Source organism: Procambarus clarkii, chromosome 22, assembly GCF_040958095.1.
Source record: "Procambarus clarkii isolate CNS0578487 chromosome 22, FALCON_Pclarkii_2.0, whole genome shotgun sequence".
NCBI lineage: Eukaryota > Metazoa > Arthropoda > Malacostraca > Decapoda > Cambaridae > Procambarus > Procambarus clarkii.
In genome coordinates, this window is record NC_091171.1 from 40,147,060 (window position 1) to 40,165,698 (window position 18,639).

At 39.6% G+C, this 18,639-nt stretch overlaps 1 protein-coding gene across 1 annotated transcript; it reads left to right on the forward strand.

Moving 5' to 3' along the window:
- The first annotated feature begins 1,312 nt into the window (after positions 1–1,312).
- On the forward strand, positions 1,313–18,608 carry LOC123760325 (3-galactosyl-N-acetylglucosaminide 4-alpha-L-fucosyltransferase FUT3). Its single transcript, XM_045745918.2, has 7 exons — positions 1,313–1,548; positions 3,522–3,939; positions 6,315–6,439; positions 10,902–10,992; positions 11,470–11,611; positions 11,929–12,645; positions 17,801–18,608. The coding sequence occupies exons 2-7, from the start codon at positions 3,875–3,877 to the stop codon at positions 17,996–17,998; spliced, it is 1,338 nt and encodes a 445-aa protein (XP_045601874.2). The 5' UTR covers positions 1,313–1,548; positions 3,522–3,874; the 3' UTR covers positions 17,999–18,608.
- The last annotated feature ends 31 nt before the right edge of the window (positions 18,609–18,639 follow it).

An 18,639-nucleotide genomic window follows, 5' to 3' on the forward strand; every position in this document is an offset into this window, starting at 1 on the left:
ATTAAAATTATACTCTTACACATGTATAGGGTCCTGTCTTCAATTTCATTCAAACATTACGGTATTGTATAAGTTTCTCAATTATTATTATTGAGAAAATCATTGGAGCCACGAGGAGGGATTCGAACCTGCACACTGGGTACTCCCAACCACACGCCCTAAACCACTAGGCCACGATACAAAAAGTAATTTAACCTGGGAATCACCTGAATCCTTTAGTGTTCCAGAGATATTTTCTGACCCCAACTCAGGGTTCCACACATTACCCGCATACGCTCTGGCTCTGGTATAGGACTTCTAACCCCAACGCTTCTCTTGAAATGCGCAAAGAAATCACATTAATGTAACGTATTAATGAGAAAATTAGTGACATATATTCTTTAAATGGACGATTTCATTCACCTACACATTTCTTACATTACCTAATTAATTGCATTTTCTTGTCCTTGGTAATATTACACTGGTTGAAAATTTCCAAGGTCTTTGGTCGTTTCTTAAGTTCTAATATATAATATTGTATAGTTTGTATTTTCTTCATCCTGGCTGAGGTGGGGGACAGGCCATAATAATTTGAATGAGAAGAGAGCCCGGGCAGAGCCCTGGAAGAGAGCCTCCCGTCTCCCTGCGTGACGGGAGACATCTCCCGTCACGCAGGGTACAATCGCACCTCCACAGATCTCCAGTATCAGCTCTTGATACTGGTAATGGCTCAAAAAGGGCCACCACTTACGGGCTATTCATGCCCGTGCCACCTTTTGGGTGGCTTAATCTTCATCAATCAATTGGACACCACGGGAGACATCTCCCGTCACGCAGTGGGCAGTCGCACCTCCAAAGATCTCCAGTATTAGCTAATGATACTGGTAATGGCTCAAAAAGGGCCACCACTTACGGGCTATTCATGCCCGTGCCACTTGTTGGGTGGCTTAATCTTCATCAATCAATCCTGGCATTAAGCAGCCCGTCCTAATAAGGTTTTCCAACGTCAAGAAAACGGTCAACATAAAGTGTCCTCTCCTAACCTACCAGAGGACCCAAAACTGAAAACGGGACAGTACATCACTTTCGCGAGCCGCTTCCATTTTCTAGTACGACAATTTGTGGTCTTATATAATGCATACCAGCGAAAAGTGACCTTTTTGTTTGTAAAATAACAGGTTGGATTTAGACCTTGACACTACCTTACTAATCAACCAGTAAGTACGATTTAGACTTGAACATAATCCGGAGCTAAAGTAATCTCAGGTTATATACACTGATAAATGGGGTATACCTCGTATATATTCCTGCAGAATACATTTTGGCCTTACGATCATAATGTTTGCGACTAAATTTGCGTTCAGTCCATCGTAAATTGTGTGGGTATTTTATTGCCTGTTTCCTGTGAAGAAGGCGGGTCGAAAGGAGGAAAAGTTATTCATATATCATTCCATCATAGACTCAGTGATGCGTGGACAAGAATTCAAGGAAAACCCATCAAGAACTGGGATGGCTCGGATGGGATCTGTTTGCAAAGTTCTCCAGACAAGTAGGCTACAACACGCATTTGTAAGTTAAGAGGTAACTCATGTATTTATTTATTTATTTATTTATATATACAAGAAGGTACATTGGGTTTGTGAGAATACATTGGATAGTACAGTATTTACATTCTTGTAAAGCCACTAGTACGCGCAGCGTTTCGGGCAGGTCCTTAATCTAACAGATAATTTTAAGTAGGTAATTTCTATCAGAATTGATAAATGATAAAGATACATTGCAAGAGAAAAATGAGATGAGAGAGCTTAGTAAGTATATTAAAGCACATTGTTATATTAAAGCTCTGATTGATAACATTGACAGCTTGATTAGTAATTTAAACAAGATTAAAAGACACCATACAGCAGATTGACAGCACATATAAGACAGCAATGATCACTATGGTAAAGATGTTAAGATTGGGTACATAAAGATTGGGAGACTGGGTAGCAATAGATACAGATAAACAAGATTAATAAACACCATACAGCAGATTGGCATCACATATAAGAAGACAGCAATGATTACAATGGTAAAGATGTTCAAATTGGGAACATAAAGGTTGGGAGATTGGGTAGCAATAGATACAGTGCAATTTTAAGGCAAAAAGTGAAAAACTATGAAGATGAAATTAGGTACTTTTTAGTATTGATTTTGAATGATGTAAAAGTTGGACAGCTTTTCAATTCAATAGGGAGTGAGTTCCATAAACTGGGTCCCTTTATTTGCATAGAGTGTTTACACAGATTAAGTTTAACTCTGGGGATATCAAAGAGATATTTATTTCTGGTGTGGTGATAATGGGTCCTATTACATCTGTCCAGGAAGAGTTTCAGAGCAGGATTTGCATTTAAGAACAGGGTTTTGTAAATGTAGTCGACACAAGAGAATTTATGGAGTGAGATTATGTTTAGCATGTTTAGGGAGTTAAACAAGGGGGCTGAGTGTTGTCTGAAAGCAGAATTTGATATTATTCTGATAGCAGATTTTTGCTGGGTGATGATGGACTTGAGGTGGTTTGCAGTGGTTGAACCCCATGCACAGATACCATAGTTGAGATAGGGATAGATTAGTGCATAATATAGAGAGATGAGAGCAGAGTTAGGTACATAATATCTGATTTTGGAGAGTATACCAACTGTTTTAGAGACTTTCTTAGTTATGTGTTGTATGTGGGTACTGAAGCTGAGTCTCTTGTCTAGGATTTTATTTTAAATTAATGTAAATATTTTAATGTAAATTTATTCTCCAATTTTTGTAAATCGTTTATAGGTAAATAAGTATAACATTCAGTTTTTTTTGTTTAAGATCTTGTTCTGTACTACTGAAACACTTGTTCACTAAGAATTGTAATGTATAATTGCCTTGTAAAACTTATGTATATGTAATTATATATTTATTCTTTATGCTCAATTAGTATTAAGTTCTAGATATTAATGTTTTTCTTGCCCGAAACGCATTGCGTAATAGTGGCTTTAGGCATTGTATGTACTAGCTCTATCTATATATCAATCCATTAATGTAACATCACTTGTATGTATATACCTTACCTGAATAAACATCTGAATCTGAATCTGAATCTAATTTATATTGTATTTTCTTAAAGTTAAAAAAAAAATTATAAATAAGGCCTGCTAACAATTGTTTCAGTATTTTTAAGTTCAATGTTTAAAACTTTAGAACATTAATTGACAGGAGTACAACTACCTACCGAGAACTATAGTATAGTACAACTATGACTACCAATGTAGTTGTACAACTTTACAACTACACTGACAGGGTAGATATGGACGGATTAGAGGGAAGATGTTCAAGGGTAGGATAGGTGATGAAGAAGGAAAGTGGTGAAGAGTAGGGGAGGTGGTGAAGAGTAGGGAAGGTGGTGAAGAGTAGGGAAGGTGGTGAAGAGTAGGGAAGGTGGTGAAGAGTAGGGAAGGTGGTGAAGGAGAAGGAAGGTACATTGTTACAAATAATTTATCCTCATTTTTGTATCATTTTTCCAGTTCTTCACCAAAAAACATAATCTCGGGAGTCGGTGTGTAACTTTGGTGCATATCGCCACCCAGTAGCTGCTACATCAACCAGCAGCTGCTACATCAACCAGCAGGGACCACATCATCAACCAACAGCTACTACAGCAACTAGCAGCTGCTACATCAACCAGCAGAGACCACATCATCAACCAACAGCTACTACATCAACCAGCAGCTGCTACATCCACTCGTAGCTGCTACAACAATCAGCAGCTCCTACATCAACCAGCAGGGACCACATCATTAACCAGCAGGTGCCTTATCAACTGACTGTGGCAACTCAAAAAACTAAACCATCACTCAACGACTACCACAACGCCATCATGAAGTCCAGAGTACCACTGTATTGCCTCTGGCTGTTGGTGGTCCCATTGTTGCTGACGCTCAGGTAAGCTGTTCCCGTGTTTACCTGACCTCCTCGTAGTGGCCTGACCTCCTCCTCCCTCCTCGTGGTGACCTGACCTCCTCCTCCCTCCTCGTGGTGACCTGACCTCCTCCTCCCTCCTCGTAGTGACCTGGGGCCAGATTCACGAAAGTACTTACGCAAGCACTTACGAACGTGTACATTTTTCCTCAATCTTTGACAGCTTTGGTTACATTTATTAAACAGTTTACAAGCATGAAAACTTGCCAATCAACTGTTGTTATTGTTATAAACAGCCTCCTGGTGCTTCGGAGCTCATTAACTGTTTAATAATTGGAAACAAAGCCGCCAAAGATTGAGAAAAGATGTACAGGTTCGTAAGTGCTTGCGTAACTGCTTCGTGAATCTGGCCCCTGACCTCCATTTGGTGACCTGATCTTCTCCCTCCATCTGGTGACCTGGCTTCACATCACATTTTGATGTGAACAAAATAACATTTAGACCTGACCTCTTCCAGGTGTTGACCCGACCGTCTCCTTCCACGCGTTTGCCTGGTGGTGGTGATCGGTTGAAATGTCTAGTTACTGTGTACTGGTGGCGTTTTTTTTTTTAATGGATGCCTGCACGGGCCCTAATTCTCTGGCTGGCCCACTTAGTGTTACTCATTTCTGTCTTACTTAGGTAATGGATGAGTACTTATGACTCGTGTGTTGGCTTCAGTAGGATTATATTGTTTTGGAACTACTTCTTCTACTCTATTAAATTACGATTATCAGTCCCCGTGGTGTAGTGGTTAAGACGCTATATATATAAGGTTATATATATGTCGTACCTAGTAGCCAGAATACACTTCTCAGCCTACTATGCAAGACCCGATTTGCCTAATAAGCCAAGTTTTACTGAATTAATATATTTTCTCTATTTTTTTTCTTATGAAATGATAAAGCTACCCATTTCATTATGTATGAGGTAAAAAAAATTTTTATTGGAGTTAAAATTAACGTAGATATATGACCGAACCTAACCAACCCTACCTAACCTAACCTATCTTTATAGGTTAGGTTAGGTTATGTAGCCGAAAAAGTTAGGTTAGGTTAGGTAGGTTAGGTAGTCGAAAAACAATTAATTCATGAAAACTTGGCTTATTAGGCAAATCGGACCTTGCATATTAGGCTGAGAAGTGCATTCTGGCTACTAGGTACGACATATATATATATATATATATATATATATATATATATATATATATATATATATATATATATATATATATATATATATATATATATATATATATATATATATATATATATATATATATATATACACACAGTATATGTATATATATGTTAAAAAGTACACGTGGTGATGGTTTTGTTTAGTGTTGTTTACCTCCTTCCCCTTTAGATTGACTATTACTGCCAGTTTTCATTAAGTTACCAACGACTCGGAGTTGGATCTGGTAAGAAGAGGCACTGAGGCCCCCATATAAAGTCGAACATGAACAGAACCCTATAACAGGCTAAATGAAGCCGTAACAATAATGTTCCAGTGGTCTGTCATTTCTCCACAGTGCTGACATTTCCTCCCATCTTCTGGAACCTGTAAGTCTATTTCCCATGCACATAGTTTTCCAAGCATGATGCAGTGTAAGTGCATCACTGTTCTGTTTTTCTTCTGTTTTTCTACTGCTCCCTTTCATCAAAATAAATGGTTCGTAGTTGGTTGAAGTCTTGTACCAAGCTGCAGATTGGTACAAGAATGCAACCAACAAGATCACAAGAACATGTTCCAGAGATTTTTGAATAGCAAGCATTTTTGTTTGTAAAGTTGACTACTTGTTTGAGTGTCTCCAACTATCTATAGTTTTTTCTGTCAAAACTGCAGTTCGAGATTCTTGTTTTTACTGGTGGTGGTGTCTAGTTACCGTGTCCTGGTGGTGGTGATGGGTGGAGGCGTGGATGTAGTTATTAGTTATGCATTATTCAGTTCATAATTAATTTCAATAAGTAGGGATTTGGCCATTTTTACAATGCAGCTGTTTATTATAGAAACTAATTGGCATACCCACAGCGCAAATCTGCCGTCAAAAAATGCGTTCTGGAATTTCTTGCCCCTCACTGACTTTAACAGGGTTAAATTCTAATGATTCAATTCTATGGGCTTGGAACCGAACACTTCATCCCCATCGACTGTATGATGGGTTACATGGGAGGCCAACCCTGACCGATCCCCTATGACCGTCTCCGGCAACCACCAGTCACTCTGCAAAGTTTGGTGAGATTAGCACCGAGCGTCTGGCCTCCAACCATACACACAGGAAGACACCTCTTTATTATAGGCATAATAATGGCCAGAAGGTTGTCTACATCTTTACTGATAATAGTTCATGTTTCCAGGTTGCAATATATCATCAGCCAGAGCAGCCGCTGCCTGAAGCTGCCACTTCGGGGGAGTCCGCTAAGCTGGGGTTCATTATACATGCCTCTCACTGCTTCTGATGCCGGACACATCAACCAGTCAGGTAATCTAATGTTTGTTTCTGTATCGTCATTTTGGAAATTAGTCAACTAAAAATATATTTCAAATGCAAGAATCGCTATTTATTTTTATATATCCTTTGTTTGGTATATTATTATTTTTTTTTTTTTGAGATATATATAAGAGTTGTTACATTCTTGGACAGCCACTAGTACGCGTAGCGTTTCGGACAGGTCCCTGGAATACGATCCCCGCCGCGAAGAATCGTTATATTCAGCTATAGTCAGCTATATATTCATTATAGTCAGCTTTACAATCATGGAGAGAACCTAAATATATTAGGCTGGCAGGACTTATCAAGTTCTCTCCGTGATTGTAAATATGACTGATTTTATTATATATTTCTTAGGCCCCAGTGAGAACATTGGAGGGAACAGTGCTTTCATCTGTTTTATCTGCCCAAATATTGCTCCTCCCTACATTATTTCCTCCACTATCATCGTATTACATTATTAAAAAATAAGAGTGAAAGGGGCACATGGAATCGAATGAAGATTAAGTTCAATTGTTTTAGTAAATTCTAACTGATAAAATACATAACATGTATTGATGGAAAGGTGAATATTTTTGGCAGTCCAAAATTGAGTTCCGTTTCTCATTGTTTTGGGAAGGAAACGCCTTTTTTTTTTTTTTTTTTTTTTTTTTTGAGATATATACAAGAGTTGTTACATTCTTGTACAGCCACTAGTACGCGTAGCGTTTCGGGCAAGTCCCTGGAATACGATCCCCGCCGCGAAGAATCGTTTTTTCATCCAAGTACACATTTTACTGTTGAGTTAAACAGAGGCTACAGTTAAGGAATTGCGCCCAGTAAATCCTCCCCGGCCAGGATACGAACCCATGACAAAGCGCTCGCGGAACGCCAGGCGAGTGTCTTACCACTACACCACGGAGGCTTATCAAGGTCGTCCTAAAGCCTAGGCCAACGATAGACCTTCCAGAGTTGCAACCCATAACAGCTTCCTGTCTCAAGGTTACCTATTTTCAACTAGGCTAACAGAGGCATCAGGTGAACGAAAATGTGCCAAAAATGTTATCTTTAATTCATTCATATGAATACTCTTTTCCCCATTCTTATGGGTATGAGAAGACATAAGCCCAGAAAAAAAACAGGTTTTATATATATATATATATATATATATATATATATATATATATATATATATATATATATATATATATATATATATATATATATATATATGCGAACAAGCCTGAATGGTCCCCAGGACAATATGCAACTGAAAAAGGGTGTGAGTTTTCAGTTATATATATATATATATGGTGTATACTGGCAGCAGGTTTTCTTTCAAACATGTTTCATTGAATATGACCGCATATTATGTATTTATTATTTTCTGGTTTAGGGCTTCTATCCCTCTAACTATTTTCTTAGCATCAGGGCTTAATAGAAATAGGAGTTCTCCAAAACTCATTTTCGTACTTTTAAGGTGAAGAAAAGAAGTGATTTACTATAGAGTGTATTACACTTATTTGTATAATTTGCACGACGTTTCGAACCTCCATGGTTCATTCTCAAGTGAACAGATCTTACAATACTAGTTGATTTTATACCCGCATTAGGTCAGGTGATAATACAATGAAGGTGAAAACATTGGGGGATACAGACTTCCGAACATTGGGGGATACAGACTTCCAAGAAGACTTCCGAACTCCTTATCAAAAACAGCCCGAAGCCGACGGAGAACCCTCTACAGCAGTCAAGCGTTGTATACATGTACACTTGCCCCCACGAAGGATGTAACCTTCAATGTAAGTACATAGGTATGACGTCGACCAAGCTGACGAGGCGTTTGACATGCCATCTTCAATCTGGTGCCCCTAGGAATCACATGAGACAAGCCCATGACATTACTCTAACAAGAGAAATGTTGAACAAGAATACTTGCATAATAGACAAAACCCAAGATTCAAGAAGATTACAAATTCTTGAGGCAATTCACATAAGAATAGAGCGACCTACCATGAACACCCAAATCACGGAACTATTTACTCTACCCACCATGAGAGTAAGGACAAGACAAGAACATATCGATGCCAACACAGAAGACAATGTCCAACATAACAGGCCAATTACACTGGATTAATCTTTGTGTTTAGATAGGAGATGCCTCGTATGGGCCAATAAGCCTTCTGCAGCCCCTATGTTTATCCCTTATGTATCCCCCAATGTTTTCACCTTCATTGTATTATCACCTGACCTAATGCGGGTATAAAATCAACTAGTATTGTAAGATCTGTTCACTTGAGAATGAACCATGGAGGTTCGAAACGTCGTGCAAATTATACAAATAAGTGTAATACACTCTATAGTAAATCACTTCTTTTCTTCACCTTAAAAGTACGAAAATGAGTTTTGGAGAACTCCTATTTCTATTAAGCCCTGATGCTAAGAAAATAGTTAGAGGGATAGAAGCCCTAAACCAGAAAATAATAAATACAGAATATGCGGTCATATTCAATGAAACACATATATATATATATATATATATATATATATATATATATATAATATATATATATATATATATATATATTATTAAATATGACCGAAAAAGTAAGATTAATAATTCTAACACGAATTTTCTCAATCTTTCGTACATTATGCTTCACTGTTGGAGGTAAATCAAAAATCACTTCTCCAAAATTCATTTTTATTTCTAGTCTGACGCGACACGGGCGCGTTTCGTAAAACTTATTACATTTTCAAAGACTTCACAAATACACAACTGATTAGAACTTGCGTTTCCCTGATTTTATATCTACATTTGAGTGAGGTGGGAAGGGTGATGTGGCATTACATTTGAGTGAGGTGGGAAGGATGATGTGGCATTAACACAAGACAGAACACTAGAGGATATTAATAGGGTATTAAAAGTATCAACACAAGACAGAACAGAAACAATGGGTATTGAATAGAAGTGTTTGTAGAAAGCCTATTGGTCCATATTTCTTGATGCTTCTATATTGGAGCGGAGTCTTGAGGTGGGTAGAATATAGTTGTGCAATAATTGGCTGTTGATTGCTGGTGTTGACTTCTTGATGTGTAGTGCCTCGCAAACGTCAAGCCGCCTGCTATCGCTGTATCTATCGATGATTTCTGTGTTGTTTACTAGGATTTCTCTGGCGATGGTTTGGTTATGGTATATATATATATATGTAATATATATATATATATATTACGGATATATATATATGATATATATATATATATCCGTAAATACATTATTGAGCCTGAAAATCTTCTTACAATAAATTTAATGTTATCACTCCCTATTAGAGAAACTCAACCTAACACAAGGGGCAATGGGGAAGGAAGAATTATCTACCTTATCAATCCGCTAAATGAGTCGTGGATACCAGGTCGTGATGGCAAACGGGGCCCGGTTCCTCGTAAATCTCCTCCGCGATGACAGGCGGGGTCCGGTCTCTCGTAGGTTTGCTCCAGGATGACAGGTTTGGTCCAGCTCGTCGTTGGTCCACGGCTGACTCGTCTTCTCCGTGCACGTCCCTCGCTGGCAGCTCCTTCTCCTCCGTGTACTCGTTGAGGACACTGTAGGCTGGCACCACTCTCGGCGAATATCGTCTTCCGGAGGCCTCTTCGCCTCCCAGGCTAGAGAGCTTTCCAGCGCACTTCCGTTCGGTTCCGTCACAGGAGAAGCTCTGGCGCTCTCTTCCCGCCCTGGGCGCCCAACGTCACGCCCGGGGCTCCACCCCATTGGCCGAGAATGACACACCCTCGCCACTAACCAATCAACAGACGGCTGGCGCGGCTCCCACAATGCACTGTAGCCCCGCCCCCTTGGGCGGCAAAGATCTCCTCCAAAGGGTCTCCTCCACCATATTTAATCCAGGAGGAAACTCTGGAAGCCATGACGGGAGACATCTCCCGTCATGCAAGGTGCAGTCGCACCTCCTCAGATCTCCAGTATCAGCTAATGATACTGGTAATGGCTCAAAAGGGCCACCACTTACGGGCTATTCATTCCCCTTGCCACCTTTTGAGTGGCTTAATCTTCATCAATCAATCAATCAATCTGGAAGCCTCATTTCAAACGAACAAAAATCATAATTGTCGTCAACCAACATCTCGGGCTTTTCCTTAAATGTACAAAATCACTTCACTATTCTTTGAGGTATATACAATCAGGGCGTTTTGACTCTTATAAGCGGGATATACAGTAAAACGGGACTGCACACTATAACAAATGTATTTTATGAATAAAGCCTTTAATTTGATTTTGATTAATTTCATTATCTTAACTAATTTGCTTAAATTTGATTTTTAATACTTTATTTATTCAGTGCCAGTGACAGCTGTTACTGATGCCAAGAAATTATTTACCAATTAGTTAATAAATCCATCATTAATAATATGTAGGGTAAAGGTGTACATTACAACATTAATTTGTATCACGTTGCAGTTGAGGAGTTTAAGGACGTGTTCTTAGCCCCAGTGTTAGAGGCGTATCGCCAGGCTGCAGAACAATCTTATATGGAGACTCCTCGTACAAGGTAACAGCCACTTGATCATGTTTTGGTAGTATCTCAGCGATAAAATGTCGGTGTGTCTAGTTTTTGTGCCAATATAGTTAAATGCATATTAACCCATGCTATGTTAGTTTCTCTCTGTTTATGCAACCTAATGATGCCTTAATAATATCCCTCATGGTCGATAGCATCTAATATTACACTCACCATGGAACTGGGTGCTCTTATTAGATAAATAAATTAATTAAATAAATTAAATACTCAGTGGTCGCCAGATTATGACGCCACACCTATTACCGTTAGCATTTATGTTAATAACGGTTTGTCTTATAGCAAGACAGCTCTCATGTATATGTATGGCTGAGAGCCCAAAATGCCGTGTGTATTATTGGCTTTAGGTATTGTATGTACTTGCTCTATCTATATTAGTTTTTTTTTATGTAGACTATGTGCTTTGTCACGAATACTGTATTTCTAATGCATTATTTTTGTTTTCTTAAGATTTAGGTCTGGATATATTCCAAAAGTGGTGATGTATGTCAATAAGATGTATGTATATTATGACTGGTATGACGTAATTACGTGGGACATTGTTGAGGGCCATTGTCCACTACCCTGCAACATCACCTCAGACATCAGCCAGGTTAGTCTTAGACAATTACTGATGTTATATGTTAGCTTACATGGGTTTATTAACTAGGAGTGAATGAACATATTAAATGACAACTCTCGCGGAAGCACTCTACATCTGATGTAGTTGTATGAAGCGGTGTAGCATTGCTGGAGTGAGACATTACGCATGTTTATTTTGTCTTAAGAAGCAGGTGAAATTTCCGAGTGATATAAGAGGATATAAGTGTATTAAACTTGACGATACACATTAACTTACAACTATTTTTATATATTTTTATGCAGTTAATTTTGTATCTTAAATAAATCTTTTTTTCTAATGAAAACCAGGTAACAAGTGCAGATGCGGTATTAATACATTTGTCAAGTGTAAAAAGCAAGGATCAGTTAATACAAGACTTAGGGAGACGTGATGCATCTCAGCCGTGGATCATGTTTGAAGCAGAAACACATTTCAGAGCAAATCTCATGTATATGAATGACTACAAGACGCTAAATGGAGTCTTCAACCGGACTATGCACTACCGCCAGGACTCAGACATTCACGTGTTGCATGGCTTTGTTGTCCGTCGTGGCGGAGAGGCGAGTCTCCTGCCTCCATCATGGCGCAGACAACCTGAATTACAACAGATTAATAACACTCAAGGACTTGCTGTTGCATTTGTTTCTAACTGTGATGATGATAGTGGAAGATTAAAATATATTGAAGCCTTAAAGAAACACGCCCCTATTGATGTTTATGGAAAATGTGGAGACCTGAAGTGTGGGCATTCCTTAAATACCAATAAGGGATATAGGATTGATTGGGAACCTTGTATGCAATACGCTGGACACCATTATCTCTTTTATCTAGCATTTGAAAACGCATTGTGTAAGGACTATGTAACAGAAAAGTTATATAACCTGCTGTACTATCCGATAGTTCCTGTGGTATTGGGGGCAGCAGACTATTCTGCCTTGCTCCCTCCTAAATCCTACATCAACGCACTCGACTACACGCCAGAACAACTTGCTCGAAGGTTACAGTACTTGGCTCTTCATCCGAAGGTAAGACTTGAAGTTGTTTGAATACCTTTGGTAAACAATTATTTATGTGTTTCTACTTCATAAGTAATATCCACCGCATTGGGCGTGAACGATTCTGAGTGGTATCCATCTAGATGCAAGCCCTCGCCTCATGTTTCTCTCCAGCCCATTTTTAAAGCCAGCTATACCAGTTGCCTCTATAATGTTGACTTTAAGAACATAAGATTAAAGGAACACTGCCTTAGGCCTATTGGTCCATACGAGTCGGCTCAGATATATTTCAACCCAGCTCATTCAAGTTTAAGTCTAACTTACTCCTGAAACAATCAAGTGATCCAACGTCTATTAGCTAACTCTGTAATTTGTTCGATTAAATAACCACTCTATTTAAAACAAGTATTTACCCTAGGTCTTTCTTGAATCTAAAATTCTCCATTGTTTTGGCTTCTACTTTGAGTTGATATATTTAATATTATTAATATCTCCCTTGTTAGTATAAATGAAATTAAGTCAGAGTGGGGAAACTGTTGTAAGTGGAGTGCTTCAAGGCTTTGTCCTGGGGCCCTGTTGTTTATAACATGTATAAATCATTTAAAATCAGCTTGAGCAGCAATATTTGCAAATTTGCCAACGATAAGAAAATAGGGAGGGAAATAAACTCCGAAAACTCAAAATCACTTAAAGACAATCTAGATAGGGTTTTGAAATGGTAAAAAACTCAGATTTTGGCAGATGTAGTTTAATGCTGACAAATATAAGATCTGAGGCTAGATAATAATGACAGATATCAGGTGGGTGGTATTGAAATTGCTAAGTCTGATTGTGAAAAAGATCTGGTGGTCATGGTTAATAAGAATTTAAAGACAAAAAATCCATGTAAAAAAAGTTGGTAATAGTTCGTAATAAAAGTTCCCAGTAACTAGGATACTGGGATTTGTTTCTAGAAACGTCACATTGGACTGCAGGAACATGATAAAGTTGACGCCCTTGCTAAGACTGCAGGAAGTAAAGACAATATTGAACGGAATCTTGAGTTCTCAAATAGGTCCCTTAAATTGTCAACAAAATCAGCAGACTAAGATTGTTACAACTCGAATTAGACTTGGAAACAAGTATCTCTGGCAATTCGGCTTGTATAAGGACCTAGATGAAGTAAAGTGTTTAAGTATGTGAACAAAGACAGGGACACACACTTGAGCATTATATCTTAAGCTGTAATAAAATTAAGCCATTTAGAGATAAATCTAAATTCACGCTGTATGAAATGGCACACTATCTTTTTACGAAGGATACCATCTTGAGGTTATCTTGAGATGATTTCGGGGCTTTAGTGTCCCCGCGGCCCTGTCCTCGACCAGGCCTCCACCCTCAGGAAGCAGCCCGTGACAGTTGACTAACACCCAGATACCTATTTTACTGCTAGGTAACAGGGTCATAGAGTGAAAGAAACTCTGCCCATTGTTTCTCGCCGGCGCCCGGGATCGAACCCGGGACCACAGGATCACAAGTCCAGCGTGCTGTCCGCTTGGCCGATCGGCTCCCTGAAATCCTTGCACTGTATCCATGTTTCGCCTCCAATAGTTAAATGACATGAGACTAAGGAACAAACAGTGTAATGTGAAGAATATTAATAATAAATAGTAGCTTTCCAATGACCCTTTAATATCTCCATAGCTAAAACAAATATGTGTTACCGAAAAGTCTTTTCATTAAAGAATAGTGATTAATTGTGAATACATTGGCTGTTGAAGTGGAACAATCTCTGTTTCTAGCTGAAAGTATAATTATAAGGTGTGCAAGATATATGTAATTGTTAATGTAATAATCTTCCTTGAGGTCTGATAAAGACCTTTAGTGCTCTCTGTAATCCTTTTTTACACTACCGCTCACAGGATGAGTATTGGGTGCACAATAACAAAATTAAAACTCGATTAAAATCAAAGCGTTAGTTATGAAACGCTTGGTGTTCTTCAGCTGTATCTTGGTCTTGATAGGCCCCATTTAGATTATGCAGTTCAGATTATACAGTTTAGGTCTACCGTCCAGTCCTTGCCCAACGACTTGGACTGGGCGGTGGAGCGACGGTCTCACTTCATGCAGGTCGGGATTCAATCCCCGACCGTCCAAGTGGTTGAACACCATTCCTTTCCCTAATCTTTATCCTAATCCCTTTTACGTACTATACAGTCGTAATGGCTTGGCGCTATCTCCTGATAGAATGACCTGCTTCCGAGTAAGCAGGTCATTCTTCGCAGATCTTGGTGGTACTAGCAGATACTATTCTTCCTTGAAGACCGAAGTGGAAATGGAAAGGGTTCCATGTGAACATCAGTTGGACATGGGTTAGACGCTCTTAAGCCCAAGGCTAAGGCCTGATCCCACACTACTTCCTGTGTAGCTGAGAGAGATAAATAGAGGAAGCACGCTCCTCTATTTACATTCCTCTCGTGCTGTCTAAGTTCAATTATGGCTGTCCCACTTACTCCTCTGCCACTTCTTCGACTCTTCGTTGTCTTCATGTTCGGGGCCATACTGGGTTACGCCAGAGCTCTGGTGCCTTTCATTCGTCACCTATCCTGAGTCTGTATATTGAAACTGGAGTCCTGTCGCTACAGGATCCTCGTAATCGTCACTGCCTTCACTACCTTGCGCGGTCCCTGCAACATCTCGCTTCTCTGCAACCTGTGGGCTTCCAAGCAACAGCCTGTTGGATCAAGCTCTCACAAGTCAAGGCCGAGTTTGGGGAGTAGAACTCCCAGAACCCGATCAAACAGGTAACATCCTCATTCTCGCCTATGACGTGCTTTGACTGTTACCCCTCATGCTGGCCCTATTCCCTTTCACAGCCTTAATTTTTCTGCATGGATGTCTCACCTGCAAGATTCCCTCTCAGTTCATGTTAGCAATATTTCTCCTCGTGTCGTTCCATCTTTGCCCCCACGGAAGGTCACACTCGCAAAGTTTTGCAAGACCTCGACCCACATAATAAAGGCTTCCACCTCTCCTACGATTCTGGAACGCCCTTTCCTTAAACATTTTTCTTCACACTCTCATTTCATTGCCCTCTTCATAGATGGGTGTTATAAATAATGGTGTGTGGGGCTTCTATGGGGAAACTGGTACTATTAAGGGGTAAGGGTAGTTAGAAGACAGAGTATCAAATATGGGAGAGCTAAAAGGCCCGGCCCCCAAAATAAACTATCCACAGTAGTAATAACTTGCTACTAGACCATATATGTTAGTCTAAGGGTTGATCAATGCGCTCCCACACAGGAAGAAGGGATACTCTGTAATTCATGTACTTATTTATTAACCCCCTTAACAACCCCCCATATACACTCACACCAATAACAATAATATAATAACTTTACCACACTATCTTACGTTAAAAGCCTTGGTCCACATAGGCAGGATACAAGGTTTACACTAATAACAAGCTAGGGTAAAGTACTACTGGATAAGCACTGAAGCTGGATGCAGCTTAGGGTAGAGACACCACGTGGTACCCTAATACAAAACACAACACTTAGGGGTACCCAAAACACTGGCAAATACTATCCCCAGGTCTCACCAATATTACTACCAGAGTAGGTACACTTAGAAATCATACAATACTTAACTTAATGGTACAGGAACTTAAGGTAAGGGAAATAAGTAAGAGGAGAAGGGAGGAGATGAGGGGGTGCAGCCACAGAGTAGGTCTCGTCCGCACGAACGCCAGCCAGAGAAGCACCTCCTAGCGACCAGCTAGGCCTCCCATGTCGTGGTGCCGGGAGGAGCCTAATTGATCGTGCAGCTAAGCACATTAAAGATCTTCCCCTATGCAACGTATTGTTACTTTACAAATGATTAGAAAGTATTAGTAAGCAAAATTGGTGCCTATGTTATTATTTAATAATCAACCCCCAGCTCAGTCTTTAAATGCTCTTTGAGAAACAATAATAGTCTTACGTCTGGCAGGGAAGATACAAACAATTGCCGCTCGTGATGCCTCAACTGTACTACCAGAAAGTTTAATAGCTCAATTTTGACCTCTGGTTTCCACTGGAGAACCCAGGGTCGTAACAATGGGTCTAAGTCTGCCGACAGTGTAGGCTACCCCGTTGTTTTCTCTGACCACAATACATATGCAGTCTGCTCCCGGAAACTTAGCATCTTCACGGCGGAACTTTATGCAACCGTATATGTACTTCAATTACTTTCTCGTCGTCAGCATGCCTTTGTCAATGTGGATGACCCGCAGTGCGTTCATGACCCTGGAGACATTTAACCCTATGCATCTTGTAGTAGTCGAAATTCAACATTGGGTGTTTCTTATCTCTAGTAGATTTAGGACAGTTGAGTTTTGCTGTGCTCCCAGCCAAATTGGCGTTACCTTAAATGAACATGCGAACGCTGCCGCTAAGGAGGCTATTTGCACTTATATTAATAAAATCCTTACCCACTCAGTCATTCATTTCACCATCAGAGACTGCTGGAAGGGTCGTTGGTCTGAGGTTACAGGTAACAAACTACGCACTCTTACAGGTAACTTATTCCCTTGGCCTTCCTCCTACCACTGTAATAGATGGTGGAAAATAGCTTTGGCTAGGATTACATATTGGCCATACACGCTTAACTCATGGACATTAATGGAATGCCGCCCTGCTTCTTACCGTTCAAACTGTATTGGCCCAATTAACAGTCGTGCATTTGGAATCAAATTGATTCCAAGTGCATCACTAACATTCGCATTAGATTCTGAATGCACGACTGAATGAGAACGTTTCTCTTGGAAGTTGACCAGACCACACACTAGAAGGTGAAGGGACGACGACGTTTCGGTCCGTCCTGAACCATTCTCAAGTCGATTGTGATGAGGAAGTAGAGACAGGCAATAAATAGGCAAGAGAGAGCTGAGGAGCAAATTTGTTAAGTTCTTTCTCTTGGAATGTTCCTAGTTTTAGGACGATTGTCTTGCTTTCCTAATGTCCCTTGATGGAATCCTTGGTGAATCCGATACCTTTCGTATTGGCATCCTCAATGATATTTAGCACCTTTTGAATATCCTTTAACACTGATATGGTGCTACATAGTTTCCCCGGGTTGGTGCCTTCATTTTATAATTATTTACTTGTAACGAAACCTTCAAGACTGTGTTACTATCATTTATTGTTTGTTGTTTTCTCCCCAACAGGAGTACGAAGCCTACTTAACGTGGCGACATTACTACCAGCCATCAACGGTTGGTGGAAGTCGTGTATTATGTGACCTCTGTGTTCAACTGTATGATCAAGACCTGTATAAACACAACGTTATTGATGACTTCTATGATTGGTTTGTTACTCAGGCAAATTGTAATGCAAATGGAACAGTTCCAAGCCAGACTACATAGTAAATTACTATACAAAGTATAATCGTTTGGAATTAAGAGATATACCAATAATAGTACGGGCTGGATAATTTGGACAGCTTACAATATACCCGGATATCTACATTTTTAACTAAGTAAAAGTTATTACAATATGGATTAGCTAATAATATCTTGCTATGCTAGGAACGACTGAAAAATTATGAGAACACTACTGCTTCTGTAAACACTTGCACTAACATTTCCTGGTAAATCCCCAAAGCTTCGAAGTAAATATAAATATTGACAGGACTCAAAAGATTACAGAAACCAAACCCACAATATTTCCACAAGTGTCAACAGCATTTTTGTTTTCTTTGAAAGAGTTTGGGTAAATATGCTTGATGCTGTTATTTTTCATATTTTTGGCAACAGGGAGCCTGTATTTAATCCGTGTACCCTGTTACCTAGCAGTAAAATAGGTACCTGGGTGTTAGTCAGCTGTCACAGGCTGCTTCCTGGGGGTGGAGGCCTGGTCGAGGACCGGGCCGCGGGGACACTAAAAAGCCCCGAAATCATCTCAAGGTAACCTCAAGGAATATTAAACCAAAGTCCCTCAATTGCAAGCAGAGGACGTATAACACTACATTTCATTTCATTTACCTGGGCTCTAGGAGACTCGAACT

Bases quoted from the DNA above. Each gene is read 5' to 3' on its own strand.
- LOC123760325 (XM_045745918.2), top strand. From the start codon at position 3,875: ATGAAGTCCAGAGTACCACTGTATTGCCTCTGGCTGTTGGTGGTCCCA. The intron at 6,440-10,901 runs GTAATCTAATGT...ATCACGTTGCAG, and splicing joins CGGACACATCAACCAGTCAG to TTGAGGAGTTTAAGGACGTG. The intron at 11,612-11,928 runs GTTAGTCTTAGA...AATGAAAACCAG, and splicing joins TCACCTCAGACATCAGCCAG to GTAACAAGTGCAGATGCGGT.